The sequence below is a fragment of the Alosa sapidissima genome, chromosome 8 (assembly GCF_018492685.1).
Source record: "Alosa sapidissima isolate fAloSap1 chromosome 8, fAloSap1.pri, whole genome shotgun sequence".
Taxonomy (NCBI): Eukaryota; Metazoa; Chordata; class Actinopteri; order Clupeiformes; family Clupeidae; genus Alosa; species Alosa sapidissima.
Window position 1 is genome coordinate 17,233,303 of NC_055964.1, and position 25,416 is coordinate 17,258,718.

General features: G+C 44.8%; 1 protein-coding gene across 8 annotated transcripts in view; it reads right to left on the minus strand.

Moving 5' to 3' along the window:
- The window catches only part of fbrsl1 (fibrosin-like 1), a 235,266-nt gene extending 223,449 nt beyond the window's left edge, over positions 1-11,817 (minus strand). For 3 of the 8 annotated variants that reach the window (XM_042100139.1, XM_042100137.1, XM_042100134.1), the window contains exon 1: positions 10,451-11,815. In XM_042100139.1, the coding sequence (XP_041956073.1) occupies positions 10,451-10,750 (300 nt within the window). In that variant the 5' untranslated portion in view covers positions 10,751-11,815. Of the gene's footprint in view, positions 1-10,450 lie in introns of all 8 variants that reach the window. The other 5 variants (XM_042100135.1, XM_042100138.1, XM_042100141.1 and 2 more) reach the window with 5 other exon arrangements.
- Between the last annotated feature and the right edge of the window lie 13,599 nt (positions 11,818-25,416).

Sequence of the window (25,416 nt, forward strand, 5' to 3'; positions counted from 1 at the left end):
CGCCGCTTGCTGAGACATACAGTACTTTATATAAAAACAAGTACACCTGTGCCAAGGAGCTGGCATGTGTTCTGAATCCACTTTACCACGGGAGATGGGTTTATATCTAAAAATAAGTGCCCTTGTGCCAAGCTATTGTGTATCTGTCAAATGGCGTACAGATACAAAACAGCTTACAGATACCAAATATTAAATAGCTTGTGGTAGCACTCAGACTTCTGGAAAGGAGAAACAAGACAAAACACATTTCCTCTTTTCTAACGGCGGAATAATACCATGCGGGCCATTACGATGCACATACAATTCTTGGACCCAACAGATGTTCCGATGTGGAAGAGTACACAACCCTTGAGAATCGGAGATGCAAGAACACATTCAAATATGTTCTTAGTGTCCTTTTTTACTTTTGCGAATTCAGGGCTCCCTTGAAAAAGAGATGCAAGATCTCAATGGGACTCACCTGTTAAAATACAGGATAAAATAACAATAAATAAATAAATAAATAAATGCATCTGATAACCTATAGCACTCATTATCTACAATTAAAATGTATCCGCAGAAGGATTTTTGCCCCCTTATTTTATTCCCTGGGTCTAGATCTCCAGGTGGAATCTCATTGCCATCCACATCTACACATGCATTATGTTCTGTCACTTCAGAGCACTTTGCGCGATGAAATGTGTGTCACATTCCATTTCCTGGGCTTGTTTCTCACCGCTCAGTCTGCAGCTTGTAGCAAGCAAGGAGGGCTGTTTTAAGCAACACGACCTGCACTGATTGGCTCTGACAGGCAGCTTTTCAGACGCACCACAAACCACATACGTAAAGACCGAAGCAATGGAAAAGCGCCCATTGAGAACAACACAAACAACAAACAAAAGCACAACAGAGGAAAAGACCCTGGAAAAAAGTCCCTGGAAAATAAGCAGTTCTGATGAGTGTGCTGGATCAAAACAACATTTCTACATTGGTGTTATTTTGCCCGTTTTGATCATTTATTTCTTTGGTGCAGAGTATGCATTTTTTCAGAGCAAAACCAATTTCCTTGGTCTACCTACAGTATACAGCACAAGTGATATTTCTATTTCACCCCCCCCCCCCCCTCCTCCTCACCCATAAACCCATCCACCCCCACCCCAGACATACACACACACACACAAACACCTCAGATATATATTCACAAACTCCCAAGGGGCTGAAAACTCATGAGACATATCTGCGGTTAATGGCTCACACCTAGCGGGTAGCTCTGGTACTCCTCTACAGGCTGAGATTTCCACAACGACTCAACAGTTGGGGGCCCGCCGGGGGCGACCCACACATGCTTCACACAAGATAGCAGCGAGATTTCCTTCCTGCCCACTGTGGGGGAGGGGGCAGCGGCAGCGTTCGTTTGTTCGTTCGTTCCGTTCGTGTGTCTCCCAAGGCCTCCAGTTTGGGCTGAGCCCCAGACAAAAGCTAGCCCGACCGCCCTTCCCCGGCACACTGTGGAATGCGCCTTCTCAGATAAGGGGATGGTGTTTTCAAAGCCGCACAGTTCACGGCCCCAAGTCGTGTAATCTAATTGTGGTGTTGAGAAACATCGGTCAACCTCCCAACACCCCTAACCCCCACCCCCCCCCCCCCCCCCCCACCTCTTCGCCCGTGGAGATCGCGAGCAACAAGATCAGCGAGTACGAGGACAGGGGGTTGCTATGGGAAAGAGGCCATTTCCAGTGACATTAGGTTTTGAGCTCACAATATATTGAGCGATGGTTTCTGACCGCACGGCTTTCGCTTCCTCTCCTCATCCTGCTGCTGCTGCTGCTGCTGGTAGTGCTGCATCTTGATCACCACCCTTCCTCTGTCAGCTCAGGGCCTGCCTGCCTCGTCTGTCTGAGCAGAAACAGCCATTGTGCATTCTGCGGAGAACAATGCTCTGTGTTTTGGCCCATGGGGCCCCCAAAGACACATTATCTCATTCGCCATTTGACTCGCATGAATTCCTGACATGAGTCTGGTTACGAAAGCCAATAAACAATTGGTTTATTTGAGTGCAGATTCGTATGGAGTCTGTCAGCAGACGATTCATAATGGTCCCGAAACCTTAACTCATGACATGCAGCATCTCAATGGCAGTCTTACAGTAAACGCTTGTACGGATCCCTCTTTCTCACACTCTTCTCTTCCTCTGAATATTTAAGAGTTTCTGAGTATGGCGCCATAGTCACATATAGATAACTACATTATGAAATAGACAAAGCTGAAGAGCCATTAAGGATTTACAAGATGTTCTGCACTAAGTTGACTTGTTGGGAATTTCATGACACATCAGGCTTGGCGAGGACCCTGACGGGGCCCAGGCCTCAGCTTTCTGTGTCACTCATCACCCCTGACAGCTGAAGCATACAGCGCTACGCTGGACTGCTATTTAGAGTCCGTGAGAGAGAGGCAGGACTGCTGGGGTCGGCATACACCCCCCCCCCCCCACCCACCCATTTACTCACTGTCCCCCACAGCCCTCCGAAGCTCGCGCTTCTTGTTTCTCGTCGCTCACTCCCTCACAGCAGAAAAACACTGAAATCCACAATCTTCAGCCAAGCGTCTGGTCAAATGGCCCCCTCTGTGACCTCCCCACACGGACTCATTGTTTGACCTCCACACAGGTGGTCTGGCCAAAGCTTAAGTATTTGGTAATATTAGAGGTCAATTTGTTAATTTTATGGAGTCACATTAATCTCAGATTCTCACAAAATGTACCACTGATTCACTGAACACTATTCTGTCTTATAACGTTCAAGAAGCGCGTCACCTTTCCAGCCAAAGTGTTTCTCTTCCTGGGACACCTTTAGGCTTAACCCTTATTGGGTCCTCCATCTCACCTGCCTCACCTTTCCTTAACCTCCCTGCCCCAGGATCCATGCACACCACAGGTCCGGTCAACTTCACTGGGTCATTTGCCTGACTCCGGGCTTTGGAATGCAGGGTGTAGGCTGCATGTTAAGAGTACACATGACATGCTCCCTGGGAGGTGAACCGGTGACCCTCACCCTGGAGGAGTCCCGCAGCAATCAGCAGGCACTTTAGGAACGGCAGACTACACAGCCACCATGAGAATCGATACAGATAAGGGGGCCTTGATTTCTTCTTCTTTTGAAAAGGAAAATAAGTAAAGTGCTCACAGCATGTGCCATAGCACAGCATGTGAGGGTGCTTCATCAGCAGCTGGATAAGTAATGGAAACAAGCTGGACGGAACTTTGACCTAAAAAAATGATCTGAAGGGAAGGAGCGGCCGGCATTTCAACACACATACATTTGGAGTACATAAAATAGAAATAAGGTCTACATACCAGCAGTCAGATTACATTTGTGAATGAGGGAGAGCAAAGAGGCAGTAGTACACTTCAAAGGGCATAAATTGTACACCAACATGTAAGTGTGTGTGTGTGTGTGTGTGTGTGTGTGTGTGTGTGTGTGTGTGTGTGTGTGTGTGTGTGTGTGTGTGTGTGTGTGTGTCTGTCACTCAGATGCCAATGTCTCAAAAACATTGAGTTGCTCACAATGTACCAGTTTCAGCTTTTCAAATGAGGACAGATCAGATCAATTACCCCAAAGCAGTACATAAGGTCAGACCCTTTCAGCAGGTCTGTTGTGAACAAGGATGGTGATTCACTGAGACAGAGGAAGGGACAAGGGACAGCACACAAACCTTACTGCCTGCGCCGCCTGTTTCCTGCTCCTCGGTCAGAAGGCCTTGAGAAGAAAATAACCATAACAACAGGCGTCAAAAGCTCAAAAGAGACATGCTTTCCAGCTGGTGACGGACCGTCTGTAAACGTATCCATCATTCTCTGGGCCTGTGTCTTCTTAACTGCTCCCCGTAGAGCACACACTCAATATACCAGCCAGTCGTTGGTCACTGAGGGCATCTTAACAGAGTATACACTACAATACAAAAGCAATGACACACGCTAAAAGTGTCTATCAATTTTCATTTGGGCTTATTTATTTAAAAAAAAAAAAAGTTTTACGATGAAAAATAATGTTGTATGGGACTGAGGTACTGCTTCCAGTCCCGAAAGAGAACACGGAGGCAGGGAGACGTTTCTGTCAGCTCGAGCGTGGAGAATTCCACGTTGCATAACACACTTATCTCGGAGCTCTGATCTTGGCCACGGGTTGTTACCCAGCAGCCAGAATCCGCACTGAAACAACAGCCCAAGTCCTTATTTGGTTTGACTTTACACAAAGGGTAATATTTGACAGAAACCTCTGTCTTTGTCAGACAGAGAGAAAGAGCCAGAGAAAGAGAGAGTATTTCCAAGATATCATCTCCTGTTTGAGGCATGGTGTGGATTCCTGAATCCCATGCTTAAGAGGAAAGAGAGAAAGAAAGAAAGAAAGAAAGAAAGAAAGAAAGAAAGAGAGAGAGAGAGAGAGAGAGAGAGAGGAGAAGCTTCTGAGAGCGTCAGAGGCCCATTCTCTTTATATCTTATTTCAGGCTGGGAATAGAGCTCTCAGCAATTATTGTTAGTATCACTTCGACCATAAAGCCTATTCCCCTCTGAGCGAATGCTCGTATCTAGCATTCGGAGCAAGGAGCTTGTCGACAACTGTTACGCTAATTGCTTTCACAGCAAGAGTCATTTATACAGAAAACATGTTCTGAGAGCCTCTCTGGTGCATGATTTAGACAGAACATCAGTGAATGTGGAGGGTGGGGGGTCCACATACACACTTACTCTGATCATTAGTGCACCAAGGACAGAGAGATACGAATCAGTGCTTCAATCAGGGGCCATGGAAATAGCACATTCAGAGAAAGCTAACCATGTCCCATTCATCATTAACATATCACAGTGTAGATTATGTGACTTCTGTGTGTAAGAGACTATGTCCAGTAAACATGTAATTATTGTCAATCTTTAATAAATTACCAGAGCAGAGCATGATGAGGCATAAATGTATCATTAAATGTAGTTTTTAAAAGTATTAAGCAAACTAGATTTAATAAGTAAGACATACAGTATGTCCCCCTGTGTGTGTGTGTGTGTGTGTGTGTGTGTTTCTGTACACTGATAGGCCTTCATCCACAGAAGGGAAAGTATGCATGTTTTTCATGCTTCTGTGACAAACCAAGTTGTGACAAAAGTGGTCTACACAGTCAGTCAGCGCTAAACCTATGACCACTGAGTCATATCACTCTTGTTATACAGGGTTTGAAGCAGCCATGATTCGTGAAATACCTCAGAGTTCAGATGAAATTGCTGCTGGTGTGATTGTGGCCTTATGTCTCATTCTGAAGTTAACACATGAGTCATCTGTTCCTGTTTGAAGGTGGGCGAGGTAGCTGTGTCAAAGCTTTGCTCAGCAAACCAGCAAACAAACCTTTGAGCATGATGATTCCACACGCCCATAAAAGGGTTCATTTACTCACAAAAACAAGGGTTACCAAAAAACACACACACAACACACCATACCATAATCAGCTTTCTAAGCTGGTCTAGAGTGCCTCTGAAGACATACCTTTCAGGGCAATGAGCTTTGCCAGCGAGAGACTTGGACTTGACCAAAATGCTTATTTGAAAGGAAAACACAAATTACTTAATGAGGCACTTATAATTTGTCTATCCTTACGCGCTATTATTTTTACAGTAAATATTATGAGGGCCCGCCTGACTGCCAATTTGCAAGTGTTATTTCTCTCTCTCTCTCTCTCTTTCTCTCTCAATCTCTCTCTCTCACTCACTCACTCACTCACTCTCGTCCACTTAACAGTTTCCATTGCTAAGTGCAGTATTATGTGAAGAAAATTGCTAAGTGAAAAATAATTTCAGCTGAAATAAAGTGTGATCACTTCAGCAGTGGAGCCATCTCGACATGCCTCAGCACGTTCATTCCAACGGGTGCATGCACTGTACTAAAACTAAACTATCAACTCCAAATCTAACTAAAAACAACTCTCAACGTTCCATCATCTGCTACAAGACAGCTGGTCCTGACAAGCTGGTAATTCCATCCAGTTTAGTCTTAAACTAAACTCAAATAGAGAAAAAGGAAGGAATCACACACACTCACTCTCTCTCTCTCTCACACACACACACACACACACACACACACACACACACACACACAAACTCCTTTCACAGCTAATACTGCCAAACTGCTAATTAGCCTCTTTTGGAGCCACTCGTAGGGTCAGAGAGCCGTGACATGCAGGGCTTGCATTACCACCAGGCCACAACCCTCCACCCGCTCCCTTGGGGTAGGAGGAAGAGCTGCTTTGGAGGGTATATTTAGATTTCGTTTGTCAATAAATTGGTCTATTTTCGGAAAGGCTCTGCGTGTCCGCCAGCCATGAGAGACCGAGAGAGTGAGAGAGAGAGATGAGGCTCAGGCACGGCAACCCGCAAAAGACACCCTTTTCTCCACAAAAAAAACAAAGTGCCAGACGCCACAAGAATTCCCCCCAGGCAATGGTGTTAATTAACATCGGGGCTTTTTGTCCTACCTGCTACTATACGCTGCCTACTTGTGTAATCAATGCAACACAAGGACAGTGTTGCAGCTGTTGTTGCCACCCACCATGAAAATATATTTTTAATTTGTTGGGGTTTTTTGGCCTGCAGGTTATTGGTTTCATGAGATTTGTTTTTGCTTTGCCCAAATCAAACATCTTGGAACATGAGCTCAGGAAATGCATTAGGAACCAGCAGCAGTAATAACAAAAAATACTGTAGGTTTCAAAGATATGACAGATTCTTCATAAATGCATAACGATACTATTCCATGCTTTAATTCTTGGATGACACCCATGAAAATATTCATCTTTTTTGTGTGCTACAAATGAGCCCTGACTGTGGAAAAAAAATGTTTCCACACAGTGAAACCAAATAAATCTGAAAACACAAGCCTAAGCAGATCAACATAAGGATCAACTTTTCTGGATTAGCAAGCAGATTTGTTTCACAGACGTAACACACAAAGAGAGAGAGACAGTGAGAGAGAGGGAGAAATCAAATATTAAATCTCATTTGTATTATGGAAGGTGGTGGATAATTGCAACATTTTCTTATCAACTCAATAGCTATTTATGCACAGGGACTTTATAAGGAAGCTTGCAGGTATTATGTAATTGTCTAAACGGGCATGTGAGCACTTTGCCCCAACCGGTTTAAACTTCTGCATGCTTCATCTCATCACTTGCATGCCAAGCCGTGCAGCAACCGCTGCAACAGTCCAGCGTTATGGACAGAAAGAACTAAGAAAGGAACTATGTTCATTACACAGAGGTACATGTAGGTATAGGTAAGAAGCTTTCCAGGGTAACTAAGAGATAATAAACAAACAACAAAAACAGCAACAAACAAACAAACAAAAGCCACACAACACATACACAAATGCAATACCCTTGATTCCCTGAGTTCACTTGCATTATCAGAGCGAGTTTAAGGGGGAATGATATGACTCACACAAGCCTGGGAGTTTAAAAGCTGAGTCTAGGCTCCACTTCCGTTTGGAGGCCACCCACATACTGTGTACCCTCACGGCTGTTAGATGTAGGTCAGTTGTAGGCATCGTCTACTCTAGAAGCTTTTTTTCTCTCTGACTCGACACACGCAGCCGTGGCCTACTGGTTAGCGCTTCCGACTTGTAACCGGAGGGTTGCCGGTTCGAACCCCGACCAGTAGGCACGGCTGAAGTGCCCTTGAGCAAGGCACCTAACCCCTAACTGCTCCCAGAGCGCCGCTGTTGATGCAGGCAGCTCACTGCGCCGGGATTAGTGTGTGCTTCTCCTCACTGTGTGTTCACTGTGTGCTGAGTGTGTTTCACTAATTCACGGATTGGGATAAATGCAGAGACCAAATTTCCCTCACGGGATCAAAAGAGTATATATACTTATACTTATACAAACACAGACACGTAATATCCACACACGCAGGGCAATGCACAGTGCATTGTTTGGTAATCACTCAATGACCCTGTCATAATGCACCTGAGCTTGAATAATGGTGTTGAAACGTCCCCTTTTAACTTCCACACACTGAGCAGCATACAGTTCTGTGAGGGTGTGTGTATATGTATGGGTATGTGTGTGTGTGTGTGTGTGTGTGTTGGGCGGGGGGTACGTTATTTAATGGCTAATAGGCCTGTGGCGGCTGCATAATTGATACGCAATTAGTGGTGCGGCCGCACTAGGTGATAGGACTACTCGCTCATATAGGCCTTGGCAGTGCATGAGAAGTCACCACAGCTCTCTGTGCAGAGACAAATGCAGAGAGACCAGAAGCCGTGGATCAAGCCCAAAAACAGCAGCTGCTCTCTCGTCCTCTCTGATCCGACACCACACACACACACACACACACACACACACACACACACACACACAGAGACACAGACACACACACATACACACAGAGATACACACACACACACTGCTGGTACATTTGAATCAGTGTGAGGGAACACAGACTGTTATGCAGACACGCTGGAAGTTTGTCCGAGTTTCATCACAAACACATACACAAGCACGCAAACACACACACACACACACACACACACACACACACACACACACACACACAGACACACAGACACACACACACACACACACACACACACAGACACACACACACACACACAGACACACACACACACACACACACACACACACACACACACAGACACACACACAAAAACCGCAGGACGAGAGCCGGGACAGAGTTTGTTTTTCCATCCACACAAACATGCAGCGAATCACATTATGGCAAGGGAGAGCCTCAGAATTACTGTAATGAACGCATCAATGATACGAGATTCCCACCGAGTTTGAGGCCAAGCGGCATGCCTGGTTAAAAATAACCACTGACTGGCCGAGTCACTGGGAAAAACACGGAAAAATGCGTACTCATAAATAAATTACATCCTACAAATATTTTGAAAAAATGACTGAATGAAGAACAGGGGGAGGGGGGGCGATATCTACAGGTTGTGTCAGGGGGGTTTGCTTGTTTTGACTTTCTTTGTTTTGTTTACTGCTACGAAACACCTGTGGTCAGATGTCAGACCTCAAGACGCCTTAAGAAGCCTTTCTTACCAATTTTCTCTTTTCCTGTAAGTCGCACACTCATCGTTGTTGCTATGTACACAGTCATTACTTCTGCTCATAGAGCTGCTGAGGTACGAAGCAAAGCGGCCTTGCATGGTTAATACCAGTGACTTCATGGTGCCACATTTCACACAAAGCCGCGGCGCAGACACATGACTCATTCAACTGCCCTCAAACTCTTGAAATTCATCAAGAGGTCTCATCCATCACAATACAGCATAACACAGCACTGTAATGTTATTACTAAAGGCTTTTACTGTTAACAACAAAAGATCCCCAAACTGTAGACTTGCACTAAACTCAAAGGGAAAGCAGAGAGTGAAGGTGTGAGGTCTGGGTCAAATGTCCCTTTCTACACAATAAGCACAACACAACAGTGATTCATTCCACACTTATTACATGTCATTTACATACCTAATCAAGTTAAAGCCACAGCACATCAGCGTCAGATCTTGCCCATTTCCCTAAAAGCCTGAATAAAACACACTGCGATAGCATCTAATTACACAGATGGGAGGGCGTCCTCTTGCAGGTCCTCACTGACACCTCTCAGGTTTACAACACCTGTGGGGCACCCCTGGGGAAGGACTGCAAACTGGCAAGCTGAACCTGCCTCTGAACAGCACACCTCCACACAGCTGAATAACAAGTCACATCGCCTGCCTGTCTGCCCTAATACAAACTCAGTTAAAGTGGCATGGAACACAGTTGGTAATCCTATCAACCTAACTGGGGTTTACCCCCACTGGTTCCTATTGTTATAACAACAGAGGAGAATCTGAATACAAGCTTTTGTAAATACAGTGATTCTAAACTACACAGGAAAATTGACACAAAAATATGCATATTTTCAAGCAAACTTATCTTACCTTTCAAGCAAACTTATCTTAGTGGTCCTTAACTTACTAATGGAGTGTGTGGGATCAGAACTACCATGAAGTAGGTCAATGTTTAAAGGATTAACCAGGGATAGTACTTTTTACTTAGGCCTATCTACGCAGCATTATGATTACATGTATCATGCTGGGGAGGACATTTTCAAGGCACATACTGAATGTTGTGATGAAGGCCTAAACATTGGGCTATCAAGTCACCTGACAGATTCTTAAAATGCAGCCATTGAACGCAAGGTCAACAGCTTATGATAATAATATAGTCACATACACCTCAAGTCAACATCATCCCAGATTCTTGCAAATATATCTACATAGTTCAGTTCACTCAATCAAGATATAAGCAAAGCAGTGCATTTGTGCATTCACAGTGGAAGCCAAAACAAAATACACTTCAAACTTCAGGTTGACGGCAGTAGACATGAGGACGTGTTAGGAATATAAAATGACTTTTAGCCTGCCCTTACCTCCAGACACTCCAAGCTGACGAAGCTAGCGATAGCAAATCCATCGATTATATCCTCTTCTTGAGAGCTGGACTCGCGTCTCTTTCGACGAGGGGGGCGCGGGGCTCTGGTAGAAGATGTGGAATGAGAACGGGGGGCTTTTTTCCCATTCTGAGAGGCATGATCCATTCCAGGAGTTTGCTCCCTGTCTGAGCAAGACGAAGGGCTCAGATTGCGGGCATCCCTGCCAGCAGAATCCCGTCTCCGTCCCCTCTCACGCTGGGAACGCGATCTCCGACTCTGCTTCAATTTCCCATCCATTTTACAATCGTTGCAATAAAAAATCTCACCAGATCACAAAGCGTCGGCTGTTCGGATCCCTTATGGGACTACTAAGGTTAACGTTACGAACTTACAATAGGCTATGTACATGCGTGTATAAATAAAAACGGACAATCTACAGAATGACCTTGGATAAATAGCTCCCTAAAATAATAAACAAACAAATGTTCAACTGCTCCATGAGGACGAAGAGGCGAAAAATCTTGCCCGTATTTTCGAGATCTAGCGCTAAAACATCGAAGTGCTCTTCATTTAAACAGGTGCAAATCTGATATATAGTTGCAATAGGCTACATGCATTTCACTTGGTTTGCAACTTTGTTGCATTGGTGGAGCACATTAATATCTGCATACTGCAGACAAGGCAGAGAAATCATGTCGCTGGCCCATGTTTTCCACCACCCTATTTATTCATGACCCACTGTCAAAAAGCGAATCTAAAAATACACGTCTTTACAACAAGCTGCGTGCTTGACAGTAAAATATCAAATGGTTCATTCGTGAATAAAGCACATAATAAATGCAAGTTTTGAGAAATAACTATCTCATTCTGCTAAGTTTCACCGTAAGACCAGTATACAACCAGACGAAGCGAGGTAAGGATTTCTCCCAAGTCTTCAGCTACCTAAACGCAATAGCCTATTTTCCAAATGATCCTCCGTTCACTTCACAGTACAATCCTCCACACTGTGATCAAACCCCATGTACCAGCCAACAAGGAAAAGAAAGCAACGGCTACATCCAGGGCCGTGTAAGTTTTAAATATCCATTCCTGTACACCGTCCGTGCTTCCTTTGCTGTTCGCGATACATCGTCTATTTCCTTCCCAGAAAAGGCAAAGCTTTGATGAGTAGCTTTAAAGACACAGGAATGATTAAAATCTGCTCTCCCTTCTTTTCCCCTCCATCTGAAATTGGAGAGAGTGCAGTAAATGCCCAGAGCCCAGATAACTGACGTACTTCCGCCACCTCTGCAATTGCCAAAGGAAGTGAGCTAGTTTAGACATAGTTCTAAATTACTCAGACGAACTTATTTTGTCGCATAGAATGACACGGACGTTATTTTAGTGTTAATGGTGCCAGCCGCCAAAGCCGTTACGTTTACGCCTGTCTATATGGGCGTTCTGACGTCCTGCTGTCATTGAATGGTGGTCTGCAGCCGAGCTGTCAGCAGGCTGTCACTCGTCAAATGCGCATCAGTCCAATCTCCCCTAACAGTCAGATCCACACGAGCACAAATCACCGATTTAATGTGTTTTTTGTGTGGTCTGATAGTGTTGCTTAAGGAGTGCCGTCGGTTTGCTTAAATTACCATAGGCTGTAGCACACAGGGTGGGACTTGGAATGAACATAGGAAACTATAGCTCATGTCTTTCTCATGCTATACCCTACCAATTGTCATACTCACGATGACATGGTAAAATCCGTTACATCCCGCGAATGTCCCACCGTTTAGCTTTCATCTCATAGACCTATTGTAAGGAATAATGTTGTTTAGAAAGTTGGAGACAATAGTTGTGTATACAATAGTGTAATGATACCTTGCCTTTCAGAATTTCCATTAGCTGAATTGCAACATTATTCAACACACTTTGACATCTATTGACAGCAGAGCAGGTGAATTCTAAGAAATACATGTTGACAGACAGGTTTGGTCAGATTATGTATTTTAAATATAATGTATATTATTAAGCCTATCATGACTGTATAATAACTGTATAATATAACAATTCCCGGTATAACTTAAAATGACTGAAAATCCATTGGGTAACATCAAGAGCAAGACCCACATTTTCCACTCTCACCAACAAACCTCTCTCTCTCGCATTCTCTCTCTCTCTCTCTCTCTCTTACTTGCATACCCAAGCACACCCTTTTTCGTTCCCCTTACTGTAAATAAGAACATCACATGTATAATGAGCTGCTCTCACTACAGCAAAAGACTGCACATCCGTTGTGAGACCTTAAGAGGCCTGAATAATTCAGCAAGGGATTTAATAGATTTCATGAATATTTGCAGGGAGCATTATAGCCGCATGAGGCTATAATGGTTGGGTGGGGGGCACCAGCTTACCTGGGGTTTCTCGTAACATGTTTAAATAACTGATCTGTCTAATTAGCCCCCCAGAAAATTTGAAGATTATCATTTTTAAATGTTTAAAGAGATGTTTTGAAGTAGAGCAAAGAGGCTTTACTTGTGAATTTAATTTGTGATGTTTGTAAAAGGCAAAGTGGTATACTGACTGTGGCTTTTATTTAAGATTGCAACACAGAACAGCCTATTTTAATTGATGCTTCTCTATCAATCAGTCTTTCCTGATCAGTTCTTCAAAGCACTGAAATCTTTCTCAATTGTACAATGCTAAACTGTTTGCATATTGTATGACACGCAAGGCTTTCAATGGCAAGATTTATAATGAAAGGCTTGCCTTTACGAGTTCAGTCAAGTTTAATGCTACATGCTGTGCATGTTAACTTATGGTGTCTTGACTCCATCGTTCTGTGGGTGAACTTCTTATGGTTTCAATACTCTGTTGAAATATATCGTGGCTGTGGTAATTCAATAAGAAGATTAGGTGGACAGGTATGGAGAGAAGAGTGTGTGGATTAGGCTGGGGGAGATTACCTCTGTTTTTCCTTTGCATCTCACATGGGCTAATCCCTGTACACAGACACTGAGCTTAACACTACCTCACTCAAATCAGGAGCTCTCTCTCTCTCTCTCTCTCTCTCTTTCTCTCTCTGTCTCTGAAATACTTTCATGTAGTCTCTCAGCAGACAGGAAAAGATTTCCCTTGTCGTTCAGCAGTTGACGGAAGGGTACATGTCCTTACCCCGACCCATTGACAGCGAAAAAACATAAAATGCGCATGCAGAGCCTTTATTTGGAGTGGGAATCCTTTGTGGGACACCTCCGTTGTAAAAAATCGATGTTCAAACATTTTTAACAAACATTTAGATGTCATGAGTGCAATATATCCACAGTATAGTACAGTATAACCACTCCCTCTTATGACTTATTCTGGTGTAGTAAAAGCTGTTAAAATGCAGAGTTGCTATATTGTAAACAAGGCCTGGAAGAAGCCTAACCCTGTGGTCTTTGTGAAGATCTTGCAATAAAGGGGTTATGCCTTTGCCCATTTGGTTGGAGCTGCACTCATCACACTCTGTATGATAATTCAGTGCTCTGTCTGCAGTTTACCGGCGGCCTCAACATGAGCCTGCCCGAGGGCTGCAAGCAGGCAGGCCATCCCTGGGGACCCTAGTGAACCATAGGATGGCCCGAGGTTCAGATATTATTCTGACTTATGAAATATGGAACAACTCGGTACAACCAAAGTGTTGAAACTTTCCACAGAGCTGCATAATTCAGAAGACTTAAGATATACTCACCCCTACACACATGTGTAGACACACAAGCACACGCACACGTACACACACATGCACACGCACACACACGCACACACACGCGCACACACACACACACACACACACACACACACAGAGATAGACAGACACACACACATACACACACCACACACACATGTACATGCAGAAACACACACAAACACACACACACACACACACACTCGCTCATACATTGAGTCACAAACACAAGTACTGTCATTTTTGCAAGGGGGTAATGTCTGTCATCTTTTTATATGACAACTTGGTTTTGCTTACATTTGAGAATGTAAGTAATTTATTGTAGTTATGCTTGGAGTCATTTTCAACATGTACAATCATCCATTCCTCCATTTTTGGCTGTATCTGTAATATCATAGGCTGACTATAAATATTATATGTGTTGGATGTTGAAGAAGCTTTATTCAACAAATATTGGTGCAAACCCCTGTGTTTGTGGTGGACAAAAGTTATTACGTTCGTGCAACTCCTACATTTAAACAGTCCAGATTTTTTATTGCGTATTGGGAAGTTATTACGTCTGTGGGTGTAACAGATCCCTGTCCAAACAATAAAGACAACAGCAAATCATGACAACCAGGGCAAGCCAGTTTATGGCAATCAACCTCTCAGCCTGAGAGAACGTGTCCAATTGGATGTGTTACAGAGGCTGCTGGAGCTGAAACAGTCATATGGATCATTATCATAAGGACAATATAGGACAGAGGCAAACCACAGTGAGGCCGATAAAACTATGACATGTCAACCGCTACAGTAATAATAGATTGTATTGATTTCAGCTCACTCTGTCAACCCCCCCCCCCCCCTCCCCCTACACACACACACACACACACACACACATCCAGACATATACTGTACCACCACAGAGAGGGTGAGCAAAAGAGCAAAATCCCATCAAGAGATGCTATATCTGCACAGCTTTTCATAAACGATATCTAAAGGGATCAATAATAGCTACAGCATAGTGTATAGATTTACCACTGCCAAGGGATAAAGAAAAATCATCCTTTGTGCACCTGAGTGGCCGTGTTAAACACCATCTAAGGTGCTTACAGCACAAGCGAGCACAAGAGACTCCTGGACAAGTAGACCATATCGGTGCCATGCCACTGCACTGTATTTGCCCTATATCTCATGCCATACCCTACAGCGGTCGGGGCCTTTACTGTAATGGCATATTCATATAGAACTCTTTTCTGTGCTGATCCAGATGGAATGCAGGCTCCCCATTCCCCCTTGACATTTTGTAATTAGCTGGGTGGCACCGGGGGGTGTGTGAGAGGGGGGGGGGGGTGCCTTGAATGACAGTATTAGACATTTAGGTCCCAATCCACAGAGAAGAAGTGAGGAAACCATAGCAGACCGTGTTTTTCTTCCTCTGGTTGCTATGTGCACCGGGGCGTGATTGGAGGGGTGTGTTGATGCAACTCTTAATTGCTTGTAAGAGGCTGACTCCTCCGTTTTACACAGAATCGGCTAAATGCACGGCAACGAAGGGGATCTGCACACAAAAGCCATTCTCTGACAGACAGCTTATGACAGACCTGTCACCCTATTTTTACGTCTTGCAAGGGGGCTTGACATTGCGTGTCATTACGGAGGAATGTGTGCAAGCGCTTGTGTTGTGCATGCAGTGTTTCACAGATGTGATGTGAAATGTCAGCAACATTTGGCTATTGGGGAGGGGTGTGTGTGTGAGTGTTTGTGTGTGTTTGTGTGTGGGGGGGGGGGGTGTTGTGTGAAAAGTTAAAGAAATCATTCTTTCATCAGGGTGAAGGAGAAGCAAGCATGTGTTTGATTTGGCCGTCTTTGTATGTGTCTGTGTCTGAAAGAGTCGAACTCCTTAACTCCCTGTACTGAGAGCCATTACGTCCCAATGTGGCTCCACTCCTCTCTGTCCATGGGCCGTCTGAGGCAAGATCACATAAAGGTCACTCTGAGTGAGTGCTGAAGTCCTGAGCATGTGAATCTGTCAGTACTTATCGCCAACAGGACAGCTGTCAGTGGCAAATCCATGATACTGTTTACAATGCACGCTCAGGAATTCCTCTTTGATTCTTCGTATCTTATGACAGCCGGTCTGATAGCACAAAACGAAATACTGCATGACAAACTGAAAAAGATTTTTCAACCATGGTAAATGTGAAGTAGAGCTGTTTTCTGGGAGGAAAACTCTTGAGGGCTTTCTTTTTCAGTACGCCATAGGACTCCCAAAGGTGTCATTCATCCCTTGAAGCAAATCTTGAAGCTTTGTTTAGACATTTCACAGTTGAGCACATTTATTTGATTTGCTCTGCATTGTGAAGGAAATGACTAGGGAAGACAGACAGAGAGAGTAAGAGAGAGAGAGAGAGAGAAACGTAATAAATCATTGTGCATATACAAAAACAGAAGCTGTCGACTGAGAGTTAAAGGCCTGTAAAATTAGTCTGCATTTAAATGGGAGGATTTAAGCGGGCACATTATATTCGGCGTCTTATCATTGTCCCATGGCTTTCACGAGCACTCGATTAGACAACAGGAGCAAGGAGATAAATTGTTCCCCAAGCCACCTCTGACTGTCGGGTCTGCATGCCAACAAAACCAGACAATAGTGACTGAGATAGTAAACCTAATCTGGCTGACTCAACAAGTTCCACTTGCTGCGCCGTTACGGTTCCTGTTTAAGGAGTGCGAGTCGTGACATGGCAACACTTGTCATGTTAATAGTTTGCGGTGTGGTGTGTGTTTTCAGGAGTGATGCAGTTTTTACTTTCTCTCTTTCTCACCTTTTCTCCTGTCAAAATGACACTCACATACCATCTCTACTGAAATATGCCTGAGTTGCATTTTCATTGCTTTTTCAGCATCAGACAGCTTCCTTAATAAAAGAAATTAAAAAAAAAACACGGCAACATCCTTCATCCTGAACTGCTGCTCTGTAAAAATTCATTTTTGATTTCAGCTAGTCTTTTTTGTCAGCCCGTCAGTTGGAGTGATCTTGTGTGCGCCGTTCACCTTGGAGTCTCAGCTGTGTCGCTCTAGGCCTCTCCATCTAATAACATCCCTTGAGATTCACACACACACACACACACACACACACACACACACACACACACACACACACACACACACACACACACACACACACACACACACAGGACATCGAGGTGGTCCAGAAGCTCTGCTTTCACCTTCGAGACAGGGAGAGAGATGAAATTAGTCTCCTAATCCAGACTCTCATTCACCCTCCACTCGTATCGGGATCTACTCCATGGAGGTATTATGTAGACCTGGAGGGAGGGAGCAAGTACCGCATCAATTCATTTCAATGGCAAATGCTGGCCTAGCTACTTCAGCCAAAATGTTGGAAAATGAGTGTTCTAAAGAATATCGGGGTTCATTGAATTCAACATGGAATTTTCAAACCTTGAATTGTTGCAAAATTGAATATTTTGCTAGAATGTTCAAAAACTCAGAGTTCGTTGAATGCGAATCGTTAAAAATGGCGCCGGACATGCTCACTTACGGAAATATTTTCACAAACAATCCGGTTAGTGCCACCTGACAGTTGGCCATAAATTATGTTCTTCATGTGCATTGGCTGATCCTCCCAGCTTGGAAGCCAATCCATATAGACACCCTACTCTTGTGTCCACCAGTAATATGGCTGCTAATTGACTTGTTTGTGAAAATGTGGCCAGAATTGAGCACATGCTGGATGCCATTTTTAAAGATATGGTGGTGGCCAATCTTGATGCTAACTGGCTGAAGCTAACCGTCCAAATCCTGACCCCCAGGCCTACCAAGAGGAGAGGGTTTCTCTCTCTCCCAAACTCGCCTGAGATGACAGACTTCGACTCAAAGCGCGAGTCGCATTCTTCCGCTCGCTTCTTGTTCCTCTCCAGTGTACCCCACAGGCTTCTCTAAAGCTTTTAGTAAAGACGGTGAAAAAAATGCACCGCCTTGTCGGATCAAACGCCTGCTCTCCAGCTTACTGGATTCTAGTGGCAGAGTGTTTGCTTTGATATTTCAGTCACTCGCAGTCTTTTTCACCAGCTTTTTTTCTCTCTCTTCTTTTTACATCACTCGGTAATGAATCGCTCCTTCCGATTCCTCCTCCTCCTCCCCCTCTCTCCTCCTCCTTGTCCTCTTCCTCCCTCGCTCCCATGTCCTCGTCCTCCTCTTTGTTTTTTGTCCCCAGGTTTGACGTTCGGTATGAGCCCAATCCCCCGGTGCCGCCTAAAGGTGAAAAATGTATTATCCATTTTAATAATGGGCCCCAGTGGGCTGGAGTCAGATTGGTTTTCTATTGTGTCCCACTCTCTCTCTCTCTCTTTATCTTTCTCTCCCTCTAACAGGAGGAGCTGTGGCACATTTTATTACTTTGTGAGTCTACCCACGCATGAGATGAACAAAAGTTCATCCCAGCGTCATATGCGTAGTCTGATCTCAATATGCTTCCCACTTATTTATTTAGCCAGTGGTTCTATATGGAATGTGACTTGCGGTACATGCAGATGTATGTGCTCCTCAGAGGCTGAGCCCACGCCACGGCCTTGGCATCCTTAGCACCATCCGTCAATGTACAGTGATGTACAGAAATGTACTGTATGTGATCTCCATGCTTCCATTCCAATATCCCCTGATACAACAGACTGGCGCAATGCTGAAGTTGATAGGCGAGGCAAATGCTGACTTATCATAGCCTACATGAAACAAATGCTTGAGCAGAAGAGGCAATTATGTACCTCATGTCTGCTTAATTAAGGCAACCACCACCACCACTCCCCCCTCCTCCCTCCTCACCCTCAGCTAATGGCTCCCCAGCTCGTATAGATTAGTAAGGGGGAACCGATCGGCGAGTAATGACCCAGAGAACTGCGCCATGTTCGGGTCCAGACTCTCAGCAAAACAGATTACCTCTCCACCGCACGCCCTGTGACACAGATTTCAGCCAAAGTTATCGAGCTCCCTGACCAGAGCCCTCTTTACTTCCCCTTCGCCCCCTCTGTCTCTTTATTTGGGCTTCCCATCGACCCCTCTCATACCACTCGAAGTGAAGTTTATGCACTAAATTTAGTCCGCCACTAAGGGCACTCATTAATTATAGATCCATCAGTGAGGATAGGGTAGTGGTAGAGCCGGTGGGGGTGGGGGCGAGAGTGGGGTGGGGTGGTGGGGGCTCATTGATTTGGCCGCCTCGTAGCTTGGCCTGGCGTTGCCAGGCGAAACCCATGCTTTTCCCCTTCGCTCAGCAGCTCTATTAGAGCTGATATAGCAGGTGTTGATGGGCTTGTTCCACTGACACACCACTGATGGAACTAGCCATTAACCTTTTGCAGACCTGTGAGTGTGGGTGATGGAGGGGCGGGGGGGGGGGTGGGGGTGTTAAAAAATGTCTGGGAAGGGAGAAAGCATGAGAGGATGCCATTGCTGGTGATCTGGTGATCCCAGGATAAAATAGAGTGATGAAACAACTTGGATAGAGCTTTTCAAATAGATTACACAAGCTTGCCGTGGTGGGGAAAAAACCTCTTTGTGATAGAGGGGTTGAAAATATCACTGTCAACTATCGCAAAGCCAGTCCAAAGGCCAGCACTGTGTTATTAAAGAAAGATATTGGCTGATACATTTTTGTAACCTTTTTTATTGCTTAACCAGTCGTATACTGGTAATGTGCTGGTCCTCGCTATGTTTGATTGATTGATTACCACACTCTTACAATACAAATGCATCCCCATTGTATGTATCTAAATACATGGAGCTGAATGTGACATGTCAGTAAAACAAATGCTGCTATGAATGTAATGTAGCTGAACTGAATTGAATGCCGCTGGATTCCATTCCTGCGTTGTCCTCCGTGTGCCTCTCTCAGAGACCGAGGCTGCCCACAGGAAGCAGCCATAATGATAGGCCCTCGCCACCGAGAGTGCCGCACAGACTAAGGCTCATCATCACGGCAAAAAAAGACCCGAGCTGCGGGGGAATTATGCGGACTGATCTGGCAGGCCCACACTGCTATTTCCAGCCCACTGCTCCCTGCTTATTGTGGCACTGAATGAGACTTGATTTTGAAGTGTGAGTCAGTCATTTCCTCAGTCATATTAAATGCCATGATGGGCGTCTGATGGGTCTTTATTGTGTGCCTCATAGGGCTGATTCTCATTGTTTGTTTTCTTCAGTGTGACAGAGAAAGAGAGAACAAAGATAATGTGTGTGTGTGTGTGTGTGTGTGTGTGTGTGTTTGTGTGTGTGTGTGTGTGTGTGTGTGTGTGTGTGTGTGTGTGTGTGTGTGTATACGTGAGGTGTTTGTACGGTGCACGTGTTTGTTTCTCTCTCCATGTGCGTGTGTGTTAAAGAGAGAGAAAGTGTGTGTGCTTTTGGGAGGTAGGTTTAACATGTTTATGTGTTTTGTGCAAGTATGCCAAACGAGGTGCAAATAGGATTTATATGCAATCACCGAGGAGTGAAAAAGTTGCACAATAAACCAAGAGCCTCTATAGAAAAAAAAAGGAAAAACACGACAGAGAAAAAAAATCTGCCTAAACACTGTGCACAGCAGGAAAGCTGAGGTGATTATATAGCCTGAACAGTTGCCTCTGTAGAGCGGCAGCTTTGTTCTTTGTTTCATCTCTTTTCTTCTCTCCGAGATAATACAACACTTGCAGTTGTGCTTCTTTAATTTACAATAATGGGCTGACTTGTCAGGATTATTAATCAAAAGCGCTCCCCCGTGCTCAGCTCACTCGAAGCTGCGCAAGGAGCTGCGCCGCCACAGCCGAGAACATAATCTCTGTTTGAAATACTGCCGGCGGAGCCTGGGCCCAAGCCGAATTGAGCAATTACAGCTCTCGCCGGCAATCACGCTGTTTGCTTAAGTTACAGTGGGGCCTGTCGGCCTCACGCCGTGAGCTGGCCATTGGTCATGTAAAGCGCAACCTTGCCTGGCTAACCTGCCACGTCCCTGCTGTTCTGTGGCATCTGGCTCTGTCCATTATCATCAATCTGTGTGGAGCTCCAAGATAAGGAGGCAGAGAGAGAGAGAGAGGGCGAGAGAAAGAGAGGAAGAGAGAGAGAGAGAGAGCAGAGGAAAAAGAGGAAGAACCATAAAAAGCACTATTTCTATCAGTGCTCAGAGGCTTGATTGAAGCTTGCGCCTGAGCTCGCGGGCAAGGTGTTTCGGATGGGATTTCACATTTAAACCTAAACAGACATGGCGCGTCAGTCATGGGCCTCCAAGTTGCCTTTCCCTGTTAAAGGGGAGCCCGACAGTTTTATAGTCGGCATTAGTCTTGTCGGGGTGTGTTTGTGGCATGAATCGCCCACACTGTGACAGACGGAGCCCTCCGAGTGGGAGAATTTGTAGCAGCAGGTAGGCGGCTGCTCCTGGAATGCCTGAGCCACAAGTCAGTGTGACTTAGAATGGTGCCATTGTAGTGATGTCTATCACTCCTACCAACAGGCTTGTCAAAACAAACCCACACCTTCTCAGCAAAAACAGGATGTTGAAGGGTAAACATAGAAAGCACATTGCCTGCTGTGCAATCTGTTTTTTCCCCAAAAGATTATTGTGTATCCACTGGTTAAGGCCTGAAATACATTCGCAGCCTATGCCCCCAGCTCCCCATGACAAACAAATAAATGACATGACTGAGTTTTCCTTCTCTCGGCTTTAGGTTTGTTGGTGAGCTGCTCTCTCCCCTGGGGAAAATTCAGAACTTTCCTGGTGCAGCTGAGGTGAGTCCCCAACCCTCACAGAGGACCTGAGCAGAATGCTGTCATATCCATCTAATTCCCATGTACTGTAACAGTGTGGAGAACTGGGCTATATGTACTTTACTATGTACTGCAGTATCTTTCACTTTGTCCTTTGGATGAGCACTACTGTAATAATAGCTATGTTTATTTTCTACTTTACTACTGTACATTTATAAAGAAATGTTTAACTGACAATGTTCTTAAACTGTTACATTTTATTGTAACTGTCACCTATTTCCTCTGCATAATGAAAACTAATAATGTCATAATAACCATTGAGGGAAACCGATCATTTGTTTTATTGTTTGTAAACCACTCTCTAATGCACTTAACTCTGCTGAAAGCATAACATATCAGAAGGGAGCAAGCCTTGATCCCTCAGGCAAGAGTTGTCAGGGAGTTCAGTCACTTTATAATGCATCTGACTACTGATAAGATATATTGTCCTCACAAAGTTTATTGCACTGAGTGATAAGTAGAGAAAAAGCTTTGCAAAGAGGAATGTTGAATGTCTTTGCTGGAATGCAAGCAAACAGTTCAAGGTTGACTTTCACCATGGTAATAGCTTGTCCAGATCACACATTATCGGAATGTGAATGACCTTTGAGAATATATTGTCTACACCAGGAAATTATCAGCAGGCAATGTGTGACTGAAGAGGTATCATGTTTTTTTCTATTAACTGTAACAATATATTCATATTTTATTATATATTTGATAACATTAACTGATATGCTTTGCCTTGTAAAACATTTAAACAGTCACACATTCAGTCAGTTTATCTTTGTAGTAGTCTTTTGCATGGATTTATTTGCACTTTGTACATGTTGGCATTTTGAATGCCGTACATCATAAATAAGCTGGTGGCACTGTGTGGAGAGAGTGTGAGAGCTGTGTGGCATGGCGGCACCCTGCCTGCTCCTCTGCTCGCCCTCGTCGCTCGGATAGTGACAACTGGCCCTGTCGGGGGTGTCAGCCTCACTCCGACTATCAGGTTCCCTTTCAGTGCCACCATGTCCCCTAAGCCCTGCCTATCATTCCAGCAGGGGTGGTGGTGGTGGTGGTGGTGGCTCTGTGTTTTTAGAGGGGGAACACTTTTCCACCTATGCAAAACATTCCGACAATTAACTCTGGCTGGTGCCTCTTGAGGTGTTTCCATGCGACTGTGAACAGTGTCTGATGCTGTGCCGATGGATTCTGCCATCACTGCTGTTTCCGTAAATCACTTCTCTCCGCTCACACGGAGCAGCAGTGGGGATGGCATGGTGGTGGTGATGTGGTGTGGGGGGGGGGGGGGGGGGGGGGTGGAGTCTCTCGCTGTGTTCGCAAGATCCGCAGGTCAGAGAGTGTGTCGCCAAGTCCTTAAATCCTCCCCACCTTATATGGTATCAACTTTTGGCTGCCAGGGGCAGAGAGAGAAAGGCATGCGACTGGCCATAAAACAGCTGATTTACAGAACTGGTGCATTGGCGTTTACATTCATCCCATGGAAAAAGGCCCTGCGCCTTCCACTTGGTCTAATAAATCAGAGAGTTCCTTAAGAAGCGTCATAAGTCTGAAAAGAGGAAAACATAAAACACACAAACCATGCGTGCTTCACCGACACCGTTGCTAGTTTTTCAGGTGAACAAAGAACTGACGTTTTGTCTGTGATTTTGATGACAAAATTTACTGACAACAGTTACTGTGCAAAACCGGAGGCTTATTTACACATAACTTATTTAGTACTGATGAAACACTGTGAACTGTTTGTGTGTTACTCACTGTGTATGTGTGTGTGTGTGTGTGTGTGTGTGTGTGTGTGTGTGTGTGTGTGTGTGTGTGTGTGTGTGCGTGTGTGCGTGCGTGCATGCGTGCGTGTGTGTGTGTGTGTGTGTGTGTGTGTGTGTGTGTGTGTGTGTTCTCTCACTGAAACTCCCGGTAGAATTGGACTGATGCCTGGGAAAGTCTGCCAAAGACTGTAAATTGTGTCCTCCAGAGAGGATGGTGTGTGAGTGCTTGTGTGTCTCTGTGTGTGAGCATGTTTGTCTGTATGTGTGTGTGTGTATGTGCAACCTGTGTATGTGTGTGTGTGTGTGTGTGTGTGTGTGTGTGTGTGTGTGTGTGTGCGCACATGTGTGTATATGTGTGCCTGTGTGTATGCACATGCATCTGTGTGAGCATGTGCCTGTGAGTTGTGTCTGTGTGTGTGTGCATGTGTGTGTGTGTGTGTGTGTGTGTGTGTGTGTGTGTGTGTGTGTGTGTGTGTGTGTGTGTGTGTGTGTGTGAGTGCACGTGCTGTGGAGCGCTATTTAAATAAGACAAGTGGATATGCTTCGCAGAGCCATTTGTTGTGATTAACGGTTGTGCAGATGGTTTACAGCTGCCATTTACCCAGGGAATTAACTCCTAATATTTACAATGAACCGACTCTGAAGCCCGGCAGCTGTGTGCCACCCCATGGCCCCTGGTGCAGCCAGCAGGCCCCCAGTATCACCGACAGGCAGCCCACAGCCACAAATCACTGCCCGCCCCCGCCCCCCCTCCCATGCCACTTCGCTCCACTCTGCTGAGAGTAATGGCCACCGCGGAGGCAAATGTACACAATGGCAGCTGAATCCCCTGTTGTGGGTGTCAGAGGACAAGAGCGCTCTGGCGAAATGAGCTCGCTTTTATCGGGCCTGGTGTACACAAACACGGGACAGTTTATGTTACAGATATGTTACTCTTCTGTATTACACCAGCAGAAGAAAGCATTTGTCTGTAGACATGTCTGTACATGTATGTATGTACAGACATGTCTACAGACAAATGCTTTCTTCTGAAAGAAGGGGGGGGGGGGGTATTCTTAGACTGTTACTGTACAGAATCCTCATCTAGTGCTGAAGACAATTAGAAGTCTCAGAATTGTTTTGTTGAGGTTGACAAAGTCGACGCGTGCAAAAATGTGTAAATGTGCGTGTGAGTGTGCGCAACGTTTTTGGAGGATGGATGCATTCACATCGAGGTCACTTGTGTAACTGTAAATGTGAACCACCAAAGACAAGCAAATCAGATCTGAGAATCAAATCCAAAAATCAGATTTGAAGAACGAGGCTTGTAATGTGAGTATAGCCTGAGAGAGCCTGTATGCATTCCGCCAGTGCTGTAAATTTATGCTTTTCATTTGGGCTTTTTTCCCCTCCGAGACTGTGCAAGCAATTCCATTTGCTGGGTATAATCTCCATCAATCTGGACATCTCTGGCCCTCTCAATGGCTGAGAGCAGGACATCAATAATTGATGGTTTCAATGGTTTAATTGCTGTGGTGAGAGGCTGAATTTCAAAAAGAAATTATGCCAATCAGGACCAGATCCTGGAGGACTGATACTGGTTTGAGCAGTTAACATCTTCAGGAGGAGGGGGAATAAATCACTGGAGTGTGTCAATGCTGTCATTTAGATAGATATTATCATTGATACACAGAAACATTCTTTCTCTAAATTCTACCCATCTTCCAAAC